This window comes from Ambystoma mexicanum, chromosome 7q, assembly GCF_040938575.1.
Source record: "Ambystoma mexicanum isolate Mex_15411 chromosome 7q, UKY_AmexF1_1, whole genome shotgun sequence".
Lineage (NCBI taxonomy): Eukaryota > Metazoa > Chordata > Amphibia > Caudata > Ambystomatidae > Ambystoma > Ambystoma mexicanum.
The window spans coordinates 119928125-119944353 of NC_090941.1; the positions used below are offsets into that span (position 1 = coordinate 119928125).

A 16229-nucleotide genomic window follows, 5' to 3' on the forward strand; every position below is an offset into this window, starting at 1 on the left:
AGACATCCCTGCTCCCTCCTCCCCCAAACCTAACCTGCTAACACTTGCGATGCCAACCATACAGCAGAATTCTCTTTCACTACCCTGTGTACTCATCAACGGCAGATCGGTCACCAAAAATAAACACAACAGCTTTGACCTCAGTTACTGAAAACCCAGGCTTCCTATTCATCACTGAAACCTACCTGGTTCACTGATGACTTCAACCCCATCGCACACAAGGCCTTCCCTCCCGGCTACTCCCTACTAGTACATAACTGGCCAAGCAGAACAGGGGGTCTAGCCATCCTCCACCAACAATACCTTTCAGTAATATCTACCAAGAGTCTACCTTGCGACACCAAATGCAAATCTATTCTCGCTAAATTCCACCTCAGGCCTTCTGTCACAAACGGCTTCCTTCTCCAATATAGGACACCCGGCTAGGACCTACATTTCGCTGACTCTCTGTGACTCCCTCTCGACCATTCTGACCCTGCGCTCACTTTGGTAGGAGACTTCAACATCTGGCTTGATGTTCCTGCTAACCATACGATCCGCTCCCTCACTGACGATCTGGAAGTTCAGTCTAATACAACTGATTTCCCCCCCGACCCACATTGTAGAACACACCAGTATTCAAACTGTGGGGCGCGACCCCCCAGGGGTCTGCAGGTGCATCCCTGGGGGACCCTGAGAGCTCAGCATGAAATATAAAATATATATATATATTATTTTTTTTAGATTGGAAGAAATGGGCAGGGGTGGCTCACATGGTCGGGCTGAAGCATGAAACTGTCTCAGGCAACAATGTAAAAGTGGCCCGCAGTTGTAAAGGGATATTCATTCCTTTAGTCACAGACTGGGCCTCATTACAACTATGGCGGTACGGTAACAATGGTGCCAGTAAGCTACCGGCACCGTTGCTACCGTACTGCCATAGTACGAGTTGTGCTCGCGGATGCTTGGCAGGCCGTGCGCACCCGCGAGCAGAGCTCATCGGATGCACCGGCACCGTTGTTAACGGTGCCGGTGCATCCGAGCTCCCCAATCCCATTGAGCACTATGGGGCTCAAATGGGAATGGGGATCTACCAGTAGCGGCACCCGCGAAAGGGCAATTATCAGGTCCGCCTAACTCGGCATGACCCGGTAATTGCCCATTCGCAGGTGCCGGACCCGGGTGCAACTCCGGCGGCAGCTGTGCCGGTTTTACCAGCACAGCTACCGCCAGGGTTGTAATGAGGCCCACTGTTTCTATAGTACCCAAGGGGGTGCTTTGTGTTAAAATGTAAGTAAATTGTGATATATTCAGCAACAATGGTCAAAATGACTAACTGCATAGTTAAGTAACTCATCAAACTGGTCCACATTGGCCAAAATGGTGGCCCATTTTTACTGGCCCACACTAGCATTTTACATTTTTGGTACAGGCATTGCCCTATAGGCCAGTTCGAGCCTGGCGACTCATCCATAATGACGAGGGGGTGGCCCCCAAGGGGCCCCTCACCCATTATGGAGGAGCTAAGGAGCCAGCCCAGTGAAACAGTGAGCACTCTCTCAGCTGCTTTTTCCAGCTGATGGAGTACTCCTGGGCTGGCTGAACTGTCAAAGGGAAACAATGTTTCCCTTTGACAGTCAGTTTAGTTCCCCAGGCGCACATGCTCACTGAGCCATGCAAGTGCTGGGGCGTTTTGCTTCTCCAGCATTGCATAGCTCATTGGAAATGCTGGCTGGGGCACTGCATGTCTGTATGTCCGACGGGGAGCTCCTGTGCCTCCTCGCACATACGGACAGAGCAGCCTGGAGCAGGGCTTTTCAGCACCCACATATGCAGGCCAATGCAGAAGGTACGTTTATGTTCATTGTTTTTATTTAAACATGTGTATGGATGGGTGTATGCTTATGTTATGAATGAGTGTATGGTGATGGATGCTCGTGTGAATGATAGATTGCTGTATGAACGTGCAGCGCCTTCAATACACACACATAGGGTCTCATTACGTGTATGGAGGCAGCCATGCCCTTAATGAGGGCATGGCTGCCTCCATACCGGGTTCCAGTACCAGATTCTGTGAATGAGGAATTACCGGGTCATTCCAACCTTGGGGGACCCGGTAATTCCCCATTCACAAAACCAATCCCCATTCCCATTTGAGCCCTCATAGGGCTCAATGGGAATGGGGATGGAGCTAATAATGGGCCCATTATTAGCTCCTTGGTCCACTTGCGGGACCCACAAAGGACGTCTGGTCTGACCAGACGTTCTGTGCGGGTCCCGCTAGGGGACCTCGTAATAAGGCATCCCATAATGAACGGTGCCGGTCCTGTACGGGCACCCTTCATTATGGGAGCGCCAGCCTCGTAATGATGCCCATAATCACGTTGATTGTGTTAGGACCAGTGGGGCCCAGGGGACAGGAATGGTATCTTTTTACTGGACAACTATCAGATGTCCAGTAAAAAATGTCATGCCTCCCCCCTGGGCCCCCCAGCACCAATTGCAAACTGTTTGGCCATTTACCCATTTTTTTGTTAAAAGTATGCTCTACAATGCAACATTTTAACCCATTATTTTAAAAAAATTCACAGGGGGAAACCCCCCCAAACTCCCCTTTATTGGTTTGGGCTCGCTCACTATGCTCGGTCGCTATAGCATTTTTGGGGGAAATAGTTTTGCCCCTCAATTAAAAAAAATCACCAGCCGCCACTGGCCCTCAGACTGTGTTGGGAACGGGATGGGGGGAACGCAGGGACTATGGTGGGAGCACAATGGGTGGGAACCATGGGATAGTGGTGGGAGCAGAGTGGGGAGAGCCCAGGGTGTGTGATGGGGTGGGGAAGAGACCAGGGACTGGGTAGGAGTGGGATGAGGGAGCCCAGCGACTGTGATGGGCGCAGGTGACAGCGCGCAATACATACTGTCCATTTGGCATTTCTGGGGGGTCCCGACCTGCCCATATTTTGCTCTGGCGGGCACCGGACAAAAAAGTTTGAAGACCACTGCCCTGGATGCACTTTTCTGCACATTTGTTCAAGTCTCCACACTCCTGCCTAGCCCACTCATCTAGATTGTTCACCACGCTATACTTTTCTCACTTCTTCACCTCTCCCCCTCCCCACCACTTCCAGCAAACATCCCCTCAACCACTCTGGCCACTCTTGCGCTCTGGAAAAAAAACATCATCAACCCAGACTTGGCCAATTCCCTACTTCATACACTACCGGAACTCTCTCGCAAGAAAGGACGCCCCTCATTGACCACTTTGACCAATGGCTCTCCAAAGCTATGACCCCCCCACCTCACACCAACCTGTCACGCCTCCTGATGATGAACCCCACACCAAAAGTAGTACATCCCTTCCCTTACAGCTCTCAAAACCCTCGAGCATTGCCTAGAGCGAACCTGGAGAACAAACCCCACCCCAAAAACTGCAAACTGCTCTCGCAAGAATGAACAGGGTATATTTGTACAAAATCAAGAAAGCAAAAAAGCAACAACAAAAACACTGGAAACACAATCTCCATCTCCAAACATCCATGCAGGGAACTCCACAAAATCCTAGGGGATACAGTTGCTGTAATTGCCTAAACGTCCCCTCTGCAAACTCACGAGCTCTCTGTGATGAACTTTCCAACCATGTTCATAACGTTGTACTTGAAAGACACCATACCATTAACACAAAACTAGCTCGGACCCTCCACCCCCCACCAAATCAACCCCCAGCCTCCATCATACACGTACTTTTCCTCGCCTTCCCAGCCAACTTCCTCTTCATTCACACCTTTCTCCCAGGCTGATTTCTAAAACCTACTGGCACTTAGCCGACCCTCGGGCTCGCCTAGAGATCCTTGCCCAACACACATTCTAGAAAAGATACTTATCTCCACCTGTGCTGGCAGCATAGCTCGCTCCATTAGAAATAAATCCCTCTCATCTAGCACCTTGCTAGAGGCTTTCAAAACCTTTCATGTCAAACCGCTTCTCAAAAAACCGAGCCACAAGCAACTCTCCCTATCAAGCTACCGCCTAATCTACATCTGTTTCATTGCTAAACTAAATGACTGTGCAGCATATAAGCAACTTGGCCTCTTCACAGAAGCCAAAAGACTCCTCGACCCGTATGACAGCGCCGGCTGCATTTGCAGCGACTCCGAGCTCTCAGCACCAGGCAGCGCCGGACACTTCCAAGGCAGCCCCGGACACTTCCAAGGCAGCCCAGAACACACCCATCATATAACAAGCACCACTAGCTGAACGACTGCCCTCATATATGAAATGTCACAGGATTGATGAGTTACTGCACCTGGCATGTAAAGGAAAACAGGCAAATCTCACTCACAGTGGTAGAATCACAGTGGTGTGATGGAATCACCACCATAGCAAATGGAAAGATTGGGATGCACTGCAGGAATTGTCATGGGACGATGTGCCGCCATGTCTCGAACCAATAGGCCAGGTGGGAGTCCCCTGTGCAATAAAGCAGGAGGGCAATCAGTAACCATCCCCGGAATCACTCTGGAAGGAATAGGGAGATGGGCAGGTATTGCACATGTATGAACTATAGGATGGACCGCGCATGGTACAGTTAACAACTGAAACAGTTCAGCAAGCACCCCATATCTGGGTAGGCTCGCCACGCTATCTGCCTAGAAGTACCTGGAAGTACAACCTGTGCTCCTTTTGTTGCAAATAGTCAAAGCATAGACTGTTGCTAACCATTTTATTATAGCATCAAGAAACGACAGAAGCCTTTTACTTGAGTGGGCGCCCAAACAACAAATCACAAACAAAGTCTACTAAGTACGTATAACACATCACTCCGGAGGACACTGGCCAGAGTCATGGCTACCAGCACATATCAGTATACAGCAAGGACTATGACAAAATGTGGTTGTGCTGTTCACATAATTCTCTGCCTACTTACACCAGAATATGCCTCAACCCCGCTGACATCAGGATGCAGCGAAGACCTATTACTAATTGGGCGCACTGAACCCATAGCAAATCTCTAGCACTCACGCCATTGCATGACTCCTCTCAGCACCCATCCACATGCCTGAAAGCACGCGTTGCTTGCTCTCGACTCTGGCCAGCCTTGATAGGTCTTATTTAGCAAAATGCACATACGCATCCTAATCATACTCCTGGACCTTTAACACTCTGAACTTCGGTCCTCGGAGGGCGTTCCCACTAACAGCGCATTGAGACTACAATAATGGTAAAAGGTGACAAGTAAGGTACAATACAATACAATTTAGTGAAGGAGTTACTACAGTAAATTGTATGCAGCCTGTGCCTCACCGGGCATTCTCCACTCTCATAATACATATGCGGCCTTTAAGTTGCAATCCAAAACATCTGAAAAATGAAAGGTTGCATGACCCGGCATTAGAAAGAAGCAGAACAAATGTCGCACTGTGCATCTGCTTGCTAGTTCAATATAGTATACCATTAGAAAGGCCTCTTTTCTCGACGACTGTGGGAGGCACATGGATGAGCTTCTTGCGTAAATGTGTTTAATATTAATAGCCTGGGCTCCAAGCTTAGTGCTATGTTTAAATCTATCCATACCAAAGTAGATCAACTCGGATGGGAGGGCTAGAAAAAAAAAATCACAGCCATGGTCAAAATCTAACCATACCACCTTAAAATAGGAATTCTTGATTCGAATGTGATTTTGAGGGATTTTATAGTGGCTCATCAGCAGTCTTTAGAATTTGTCATCCACACTTTTTTCACATGCAACTTGCACCCGTCTACAAACTAAGGTGAATTTGAAAATAATTCTTAATATCTAAATTATGCATAACAAGGTTTACTTTGATGACATGTTCAGTCACTCACACACACACGTTAACCATGTTGCAGTAATGACACACACAAACACCCTTAACGCCAGTGAAGATTTGGGTGTTTGACTCTATCGGTATGATTTACCTCCTTCCAAGTATCAAGCACTCGTTCTGATTTGGTGCACCGCCTCACATTGAACACAATAAAGTGATGGCGATTGGCTATTGGGCATGGTCACCTTTGCTGTAGTAGAAAAGACTGCAGATATTTCGTGAGACGGGCAGTGATACGGCTTTACTCACCATGGCAACCAAGTTGGGAGAGGATGGCTGGGAGAACATGGATTGGCTGAAAGGCAGGGCAGCGATTGGACAGAAAGCAGGATAGGGATAGGCTGAAAAGTAGCACAGAGATTGGATGAAGGGCAGCAGCGCGATTGGCTGCAAGGCAGGAGATGCTGGGAGTCACATGAAGATGCTACCAGACAGTGAATGGATGGTTTTGTCCCCGACAACAGCACCGGCCCTGTTGCCATGGGAGAAGGGATACCCTGAAGTGCGCTACTATTGCTGATGTTCAGGGCACTTGTCCCGCCTCTCGTCCAATAACAACGTGGTTACTATGCTGAATAAGGCTCTGGGTGGCAGTGGTCGCTAAGCAGTCTATATCCTGTCAGAGACCAACCCAGATTTGGGTGGGGGATTAGCCGAGATTAGACTTTTCTTTACATAACCGATTGACTCCACTTTATGCATTTTCAAGGGCGGTAGACACGCCCACACGGCTCCTTCTGATAAGAGGACGACACGCTGCCTACTCAAACCGAATATAACAAAAATTCTTGAGCTATTTTAGGCAGCACACGTTTTAAATAGACAGGGAGATCTAATCATATTCTTTGAGCTCAGCCACCCAAAACACACAAATTATTCCGAGACCAGGTGGGACCCTGCCCAGTGCTTTGTTTTTTTAAACATTGCAAAGTCGTGTTTTCCCCCCATTAAATTGAGACGAGCGCATGAACGTGCGACGCAAGCGCCACACGATCGAAATTAAAGGTCAGTCCATGGGTGAAACCCGACACGTCAAACCCGGGGATGCAGCCTCTCGCTGCTGCTGCCCGAGCAGGTGTGCACAGGCGACGCCGTGCATCGCCAACGCGCGAGGATTCACGACAGAACATGTATTCCCGACAGCACGGCTTGCGCAGCAGAAAGCGGCTCCTTTCCCATGTTCTACCTGGATACAGAGCCGCTGCGGCTCCCGAGAGTGAATCACGAAGGAATGCCGCCACGGGGACGCCGAAGCAGCGCCCGGGAGGGGCGTCTGTTCTCATCTTCCCACCGCCTAGAAATGCCGGACCCCACTCGTGAAGCGCGTGTACATGTGCACCGGGGGGTTTCACACATGCCTCCTTGCAACCATCTGTTGAAATGAAGCACAATTCACACGCTGGCAATTCAAACATTCATGCAAGGCAGCCAGAAGGTGGGGATAGTTTGTGGCTGCAGAAAGCACCCTCACAGGGAGCTTATTTTGCGGACAGCTTTATTTATTTATGCGGGCATTTGTAAAGCGCACCGAACCCAGAGGCAACTGGGCGCTTTATAGTAGCACACCCGCACACCAATGCAGAAACATAAGCTCTTGCGGAAAGAAAACATGCCATAAACGCTACACAGGTCTTCCCAGAAAAAAACGTAAACTAACATAGAACTGAGAACAGTAAAGCGAGCAAACACAGCAGCCCTGATGCGAATAAACCGAGAATTTGCCTTCGCAGCAGCAGCACACCAAGACCGAGGGATGTTTGTAAAAGCGGGATATCAGCTCGGCATGTGCAATTTATACAATAAAGTGCAAGCAGTGGCATCGGAATTGCGCCTTACCTCACAGTGCTCTGGCTCCCCGCGTCCGCTCCGCTGCCTTTGCCAGGGACGTGCCCCTCTTCACTCCTCCTCCTTGAATCAATTGGGACTCCCTGCAAAAAACGTGCAAGTTCAGTTCGTTCTTTAACATGGCACGGCAACACACAGCCAGTCATCAAGTTTCAGTCTCGCAAACAGAAATATGCATTACAGAGCATCCTTATTTCAGGGTTCGGGCTGCCTGACTGTACACGAACAAGCCAATAATGTGAGGTGTCTTATCACGCTCGCTTGGCTCGAAGTGCGCGCGGCCCCACGTGACTCTGGCTGCAAGACTAGCCCAGCCGCGCCGCCGAAACCTGTCATTTAGAAGCCCCCACCTCGCATGGCGAGGGGATCTGGGGGCGGTCAGAAACTTAGCTACTGCGGCGCATCTCCTCCCTACACGCTTTCTGAACGGATGGCCGACTTCTACCGCCTAGGCAGTGGGGCACACAATGGTAGACACCCGACAAAAAGAACCCCTTAGCATAAGAAATCACAAACAAACCTAAAAACTCAGGAATGCAACATGTAACTTCTTTTGTACATTAAAATGCATGCCTTTGAAAAGGCTCACACACTATGACGTTCACACTAAACAGCACTTGACGCACCCTACACCGTGGATGCACGGGACTTTTCGCTGTGCCCTTAGTCCCACGTGGCTGTTGCAACACCGCCCGTCAGTATTTTAATTCGAACAGGCGCTGGCAACAATAGGTGTCGGGTCTCATGTCAAAAACCGACACGAATGCCCCAATAAACTCAATGCTATGACTAAAGTAAATAGCACAATTATCTTTGTTTTTACATAAATTAAATAAATAATAAACACAAATATAGTGCTTCATGCCAGATACCTCCCACTTCTAAGTGCTTCAGTGAGAGTTGTTCTTTCTCAAATGAACAGTACCCCATTTATCGACCCCCGAAGGAAAAATTGGTTTGGAATTGCCAGTATTCTATCACAAAAAAGTGCAGGGTTGCCCCATGCACTTAACCCCACAGTTATTCGGGAAGTTATGTAGAAAGTTCACACCTTTATAAGTGATGGTCATTAAACTACTGATCTAAGTGTAATTGCTTTTCCATCTGCTGGATCCATTGGTTTGCATCTCGGGGAAAGCTTAAACAAGGTCTTGTCCATGAACCCTAAATGCAAAACAACCCGAGAACTACCAAATTTACAAAAAAGTTTACATTCACTTTTGTAGGCACTGCTGATTTCAAAAAAAGAAGTCCACAGTACACGTGGTTCAATGCAAGCAGTTCGTTGTTTGTCTGATTGACAGCGCTGCTATGTGACAAAAGGATTCATGACCAACTACTTAGACCCTCACCATACTTCTGTCACCCAATGGCCAGAGCAGGCACCTGCCAGGATAACACACAACAGCAATGGGCCCAAAGATATGAAAACTTATTTAGTGACCTCTAACAACAATTACCGACAAAGCCACAACATGACCGCGATACACCTAGCATAACTGGCACGGCATGCACCAGGTAAACATTACAGCATCTAGCAAAGTACGCTCGCAGCCTACAAGCCCTGAAGAAGCCACAGACGGTGAAATACGTGTCGACTTCATTTGCACACATCTAATAATATCTTTCTGAATAAACAAAAGAACCATCAACCTATCGAGACCACATACTTTTTCTGAAATACCGCTTGGAATATGAGGGCCTCAAATGCCAATCGCCAACCTTTAACCTTAGTACATAACAAAGGATTCGAAGTTTGGCAGATTCCCCACAAACTAAAAACAGGACACACCATCGCCCAAAAGACATTGCAGCAATGGGGCATTCTGTTAATCCATGACTATATAACAAAAGAAGTTTACAGAAAGCATGCTGAGCAACCTAGAAGGCCCCCTCATCGTGACAGTAAAAAGGATGCCTTGCTAGAAGGCCAATGCAGGGCATCATGAAGTGTGAGGAGTCACCGGACTTAATTGAACTGGAAGATGGATGAGAAAATACAATCAGCATAAAGATGGCTTGCGGCATCTCTGGCATGCATAAGGTCATCAGGAAAAGAAAATAGCAACTCTGTATTACGGAAAGCAGGGCATCATCTACAATAGACCACAGCGCCCCTTCTGTTTCCAGACAGTGTAGGGGCCTCTCTTTCACTATGACAAGGGCGCATGAAAAGAAGTACAAGGGCATATTGTTACAAAGGCTTTGTGCACACCTAGGACCCAATATCCCGGTGAAAAGTAGTGTATGGCTCATCTTTTGACAAGGTCTTAAGTGCTCCAAATTTAAGAATGTATGTGATAACAGATCATGGAACCAGTATCATGCCACAAGTGACACTCTCAAAAGACCAATGTGCTGAGAGATTAAGAACAACATTCATAATATGGCCTTAATTAAAGAGATATGGAAAGTAAGCTGTCAACATTCATTTTCAGCATTTAACATGCTGAGCAATACATTTCATCTCAGGTGTTCCCAGAAGGCCTAACAGCGTATATGTAGGCCCTGCAAGAGTTACCACAAATGCATAAAACAGTTAATCAGAGACAACAGAATGGGTGCACTTGACAGAGCAAAATAAAGGGACTTCCTAGTCAAAGTCAAATAGCAATGCTGTCTTCTGCAGGCAACAGCGTCTCCAGGATTTATACCTGGCCTGTTAAGGATTTCAATCAGGCGACACACCTTGGTCTTAGCCTAGTATGCAGCACACAACTGAAATTCTTATTTATTTATATATAGATTCAATATTTGAGAGATACCCCGCTCATATCACACCTGCTTTTCAAATACCCCGGGTCACGATGGACCAGGAACCAGGCTGGTGGGTAAAGGTAATATTTATTTATTTAAAAATTCAAAAGAAATCATACTCGTTTTAATAAATGAGGCAGCAATCACCAATGTGTTGCTAATAACAATAGGAATGTAGGCAATGCACTTAATTCAACCCTTTAGTAACACAGATAGAAAACATCAGGGAATAAAAACAGTTTTGGATTTTCAGAAAGATAGCACTCAAATTAGGATTTCCCCCTGCAACGTTCCCTCAACTCACAAATAATCACTTCTGAATGGATATAAGGAAGCAGCATGCAGTTAGTAATATGAATCTGGAAACTGAATTCAAATCTAAATTTCCCTCCTCAAATGAGTGAAAAATGGATTTTGATCCCTTTCAATGTTCAAATGACAGTTGGGAATGGCTGAATAAAAATGAATGTGTATAAAAATCTTGAAACAAAGAATTCTTTACTGGAGCAACACTGGAAAGATACGAGCAATCACAAGCAATGAATTGAGCAAAAGCATACAATTCAAAATTGAATGGAAGACTTAAAACAGTTCATAATCAAAATAACAAGTGGGAACTTTTGCAAGTATTTCGGTTCCTGTCTGGAATTAACCAAACAGCTTTTGATAAAAATGGGTGAAATTCACTGATTTGGGGTGTAGCTATAGATCTTCGGTACAATCTGGAAGTGAAATTAAGTCTCTAGCTAGTAGAGTGAGGGAGATATGCAAGATAGAATGAGGTGCGTTTTTGGAAAAAGCAATTAGCGAAAAACAGAAAAGCAGCTTTAAAATGATAGGTGAATTTTACTTAAACTAGATTTAATGGCTAATTAAAAGAGAATGCCACCCGTGAATCTCCACAGTTACGCAGCCGTTGCAACTCTTCACGTGATGTACCCAGTTTCCTTTATGGAAAATTAATTTAATCAAAATCGCTACTGGCTTATGTTCTAGCAAAACAAAAATGAAGAGAAAATTGGCGCCAACACTAGGAATCAAAGGCAGGGTTTCACATATAATGCTGACAATTTTAACAAGATATCGGGGTCAGAATAGGATAGCTTAGAGATTGGGATAGGACAAAGCATGGCAAGGTATACTATGCATTTCTATGGCTCTTATTGATACTCACAGTCCACTTTTTAGTTTTTTGGATTGTGGACAGTCAGCGCTCTGGGCACCACACAGATCTGATCTAACAAAGGTCTAACAAAGGACAGCCAGATAAAATCAGCGGGACAGGATCAGCTGGGCATGGACTGGTTACCAGGTAGAACTTCTGGTCACTGGATAAGATAGATCAGCTGGATGGCAGGTTTGCATCAGGCATGAATTTAGTGAGCAGCAAGCCAGGTTAATTCAGGATGCTTCCCAAAACACCAGAGCTTTTTCCCTTGGTTATTGCTTTGATATCACCTTTAATTTCTTTAGATAAATACATTTGAAATTTTGATTAAACTGCTGGTTTCTTGTCGAGAATTGTGGGGTGGGACAGTGTAATTAGGGGGCATTACCGTATATCTGATGCTTGTATCAGCTTAGATTTACATGCTGTGCATAGGCCGACATCTAGTGGATCTATTGGATTACTGTTGTTTTCGAAATTCAAAACGGGACGTCGACAGGGCATGCCAGTAATACTACCCCTTGTGTGACTTCCACTGTACCCATGGGTCCTTCACGCGTTGAGGTCCCTCAGATTGTTTTGTGTCTGACATGAGGTAGCATGAAGTGTTACACCTGTACTCATGCATCCAAGCAGATATGTACAAGACAAGCTCATAAAAGCATCCATGCATCTTCTCTCAAAGGGGAGGAAAGGTGGGCGCCTGTGAATCTAAGCAGATACAAGCATCAGAAATATGATTACGGTGAGTAATGTATTCCTTCTGGGGCTTGTGGAATCTGCTTAGATCACATGCTGTGCATAGATTAGCAAGCAGTGTTAGGAGTAGGTGGTGGGTTGTGAGAGGGTTCATTGGCAAACAGATGTTTTAGAACTGCTTGTCCCATCTGTTTGTCTTGGAATGTGTGTCAATGCAGTAGTGCTGAGTGAATGTGTGTACTGAGCTCCATGTAGCTGCTTTGCAAATGCTGTCCAAGGGGACGTTTGCAATGAAAGCCAGAGTGGCTCCTTTGCTCCATGTGGAGTGAGATCTTGGCTTGAAAGGCAGTATCTTGTTTGACAAAGAATAGCACAGTTGTATACATGTGACTATCCATCTGGAGATGGCATTTTTGGAAATGCGGTCTCCTTCTCTGCCTGGTGCTACGGAGACAAACAGTTGATCTGTTCTGCTGACCGATCTGGTCTTGTTTACATAGTAAAGGACTACCCACCTTACATCTAGTGTGTGGAGTTTAACCTCAGCTGAGCTGGTGGGGTTCTGGAAGAAGGCCGGCAGCTCAATGGACTGGTTTACGTGGAATTTAGAGGTGAATTTAGGGGAAACCTAGGATGAGTAAGTAAAACCAGTTTCTCCTTGTATATGATGAAAGGATCCTACTCTGACAATGCTTGTAATTCACTAACTCTTCTTATGGAAGTAATAGCCACTAGGAAGGCAGTCTTGTAGGTCAGGGGCTTAAGACTTGATTTATGCATTGGCTCGAAGGGGTCCCCTATGAGCTTAGCGAGTACGATATTGAGATTCCATCCCGGCGGTAGGTTAGAAATGGCAGGGTGGAGTTTTATTCCCTCCATGAATGCTTTAATGACTGGTACCTTCCACCAAAATACTTTATTGTGGAAGGTGGTGTAAGCCGATAAAGCCATCAGGTGGACCTTTATAGAGATGAACACTAACCCTGAATCTAGCAAGTGGAACATATCATTTAGAATGTGTGATGGAGTACATTCTATGCAGTTTATTTGTTTAGACTGGCGCCAAACTACAAATCTCCTCCACTTGTCGAAATAATAGTGCCCAGTGTTAGGTTTCCTTGCTTCCTTTAGGATATCCATACACCTCTGAGGCAGATTAAGATGGCCAAAATCTAGGACTTCAGGAGCCACGCTGCCAAGTTCATAGACTGAGGTTGAGGATGCACTGTTGTTCCCCCCGTGATGAGCGAGTAGGTAGGTCTGGCACGAGAGTCAGATGGGATTGCACACCGCCAGTATGCACAGGTGAGGATACCATGGCTGTCTTGCCCACATGGGAGCAACTAGGATGAGCGTAATTTGTTCCCTGTGAATCTTGTTCACCACCTTGTTCATGCGAGTAGTGGGCGGAAAATCGTAAGCAAACCTCCCTGACCAGTTCATCCAAAGGGCGTTCCCCTTGGAGCCTGGTTGTGAGAACCTGGACGCAAAGTCTGGGCATTGCTTGTTTTCGCATGTAGTGAACAAGTCTAGCGTGGGGTAACCCCATTGAGAGAAGAGGTGTTCTATGACCTCTGGTTTTAGTTGCCATTTGTGTTCCTTTGTTAGGGAACCTCTGCTTAGAGAGTCTGTCAACATATTGAGTTCCCTTGGAACGTGTTGGGAGGATAGAAATATCTTCTGTTTGAGTGCCCATTTCCAAAACTGTTGTGCTAGTTGTGACAGATTTGGAGAATGAGTGCCCCCTCCTGTTTGATGATGTAGAACATAGCTGTTGTGCTGTCGGTGAGAACATGTACCGACAGACTTGTTAACTGTATCTCGAATGCCTGAAAGGCTTTGAATACTGCCAGCAGTTCTAACAGTTTGATGTGGTTCTGTGCCGTGGCATGTGTCCACAGACCCTGAGCCGTGTGATGAAGGTGATGAGCCCCCCACCAGGCAAGCAAGGTGTCTGTTGTCAATGTCTTTTGCACCTCTGGATCGTGGACGGGTTTACCCCTTAACAGATTCTCCCTTGTCCACCAGTGAAGGTTTTGTACTAGTGTTGCCTAAACGACCACTAGATCATCCCACGCTTGCCTGAGAAACCACTGTTTCGCCAACCACTCCAGCATGGGGCGCATGCGCAGGCGCGCGTGCGGCACCAGGTAAATGCAAGATGTCATCATGCCTAGCAATCGCATAGCTTTGCGTACACTTATCCGGCGACCGGCCTGATAATGTGGTATTTGCAGTAACATATTTTGGACTCTTTCTTCTGAGGGGAAGACTAAGGCCTTCTTTGTGTCTATTACAGCTCCTAGGGACTGTTTAGTTGTGCTTGGCACAAGGCTTGATTTTTTTCTCGTTTATTGAGAAGTCCAATTGAAAGAGAAGATTTATCGTTCTTTGAATATTCGTCCTGCAAATTTGGGGGTTTCATCTGTAATCAGCCAGTCCAGGTAAGGGTACACTGGGATTGAATCCCTACGCAGGTGCGCTGCCATCACTGACAGTACCTTTGTGAATACCCTTGGAGCAGAGGCTATGCCAAAGGGTAGCACCTTGAATTGGTAATGCTGGTTTGCCATTTTGAATTGCAAGAGTTTTCTGTGCACTGGGAACATTGAAATATGAAAATAAGCATCTTTCATATCCAGAGTTGCCATGTAGTCCCCCCATTCTAGCAGAGGGATTACTTCTTGTAGCGTAGTCATGCAGAATTTCTGTGGCTTGACACATTTGTCTAATACTGGGCGCATTGTTAGATCTTTCTTTGGCACAAGGAAGTAGGTAGAATAAATACCCTTGTTTACCTGGTTCGCCGCGACGACTTCTATGGCGTCCTTAAGGAGCAGCGTTGCGATTTCCTCGAGAAGGATGCGTTGTTCTTCCTCTGAGTTTTTCTTCTGGTGCGGGGGACGGTTCCGGATTAGTTCCACACAGTACCCGCCCACCACGGTGGGTATTACTCATCTGTCTGAGGTGATTACCCCTCCCATGCTTGGGTGAAGTTTGAAACGTGCCCTCCTGCTGGAGAGGCATGGGAGGCACCTGAAGCGGAAAGTCACTCTTTTGGGGTTGTTACTCCACCTCTAGAGGGAGAGAACCTCCCTCGGCCTCAAGATCAACGCTGTCCTCTTGGGTCACCCTGCGAGGATTGGCCCGATTGTTACCCCAGGATGACCCTTGGATTTGACCATACCCTGAACCCCTTTGGGAATTTCGTCCTCTGAAGTGATGAAAATTACTATTCCCTCTTTGGCCTGAGGGTTTCTCTGTAAGCTGTCCCAAGGACTTCAGAGTATCGTATTCGTCCTTTGCAGACTTTAGAGCGTCCTCGACTGCCTTTCCAAATAGGACGTTGGGCTCGATAGGCATATTTAGCAGTGTTGCTGGAGTCTCCTGCTTAAAGCCAGATTGGCGAAGTCAAGCATGGCGCTTACTAATCGTGCCTTCCGCAATTATTATTCTCGCATTGTCTGCGGCGTCCAAATTGTTCTTTAGGATGCAGCTTGAAACAGCTATGCCCTCTGCTGCTACCTGGGCCAATTGAGTCGTTAAGGGTTCCGGGGCCGACGATAGTAGTGTGGACACCTCGTCCCATTTATGACAATTCTAGCTAGCTAAGAAAGTCATATTTTTAGCTATTCTAGCCTGAAAGGCTGCAGAAGAGGCTACCTTTCTGCCCATGGTTTATAGGGATTTACTTTCCTTGTCAGGTGGTGCCTCAGAGGAAGCTAGTGGAGTACCCGCTCTCTTTCTTGTGATTGTGACCACAATTGAGTCAGGTTTAAGCTGTCCCTGTCATAGAAGGGGACTGTGGGTGATGGGCGGAAGAGCTTCTCTATGCATGGGTTAACGGCAAGTGTTTGATTTGGTGTTTCGAGAGAAGGTTGGATCTTTCTCTGGACAGATTTGTAGGATTGGAATAAACTGTGTAAATGATT

The 16229-nt window shown here is 46.7% G+C and overlaps 1 protein-coding gene across 6 annotated transcripts in view; it reads right to left on the reverse strand.

Moving 5' to 3' along the window:
* SHROOM2 (shroom family member 2) overlaps positions 1-16229 on the reverse strand; it is a 982778-nt gene that overhangs the window by 283343 nt on the left and 683206 nt on the right. For 5 of the 6 annotated variants that reach the window (XM_069639121.1, XM_069639118.1, XM_069639117.1 and 2 more), the window contains one exon: positions 7665-7756. In XM_069639121.1, coding sequence (XP_069495222.1) covers positions 7665-7756 — 92 coding nt within the window. Of the gene's footprint in view, positions 1-7664; positions 7849-16229 lie in introns of those variants that run through there. The other variant, XM_069639122.1, reaches the window with a different exon arrangement.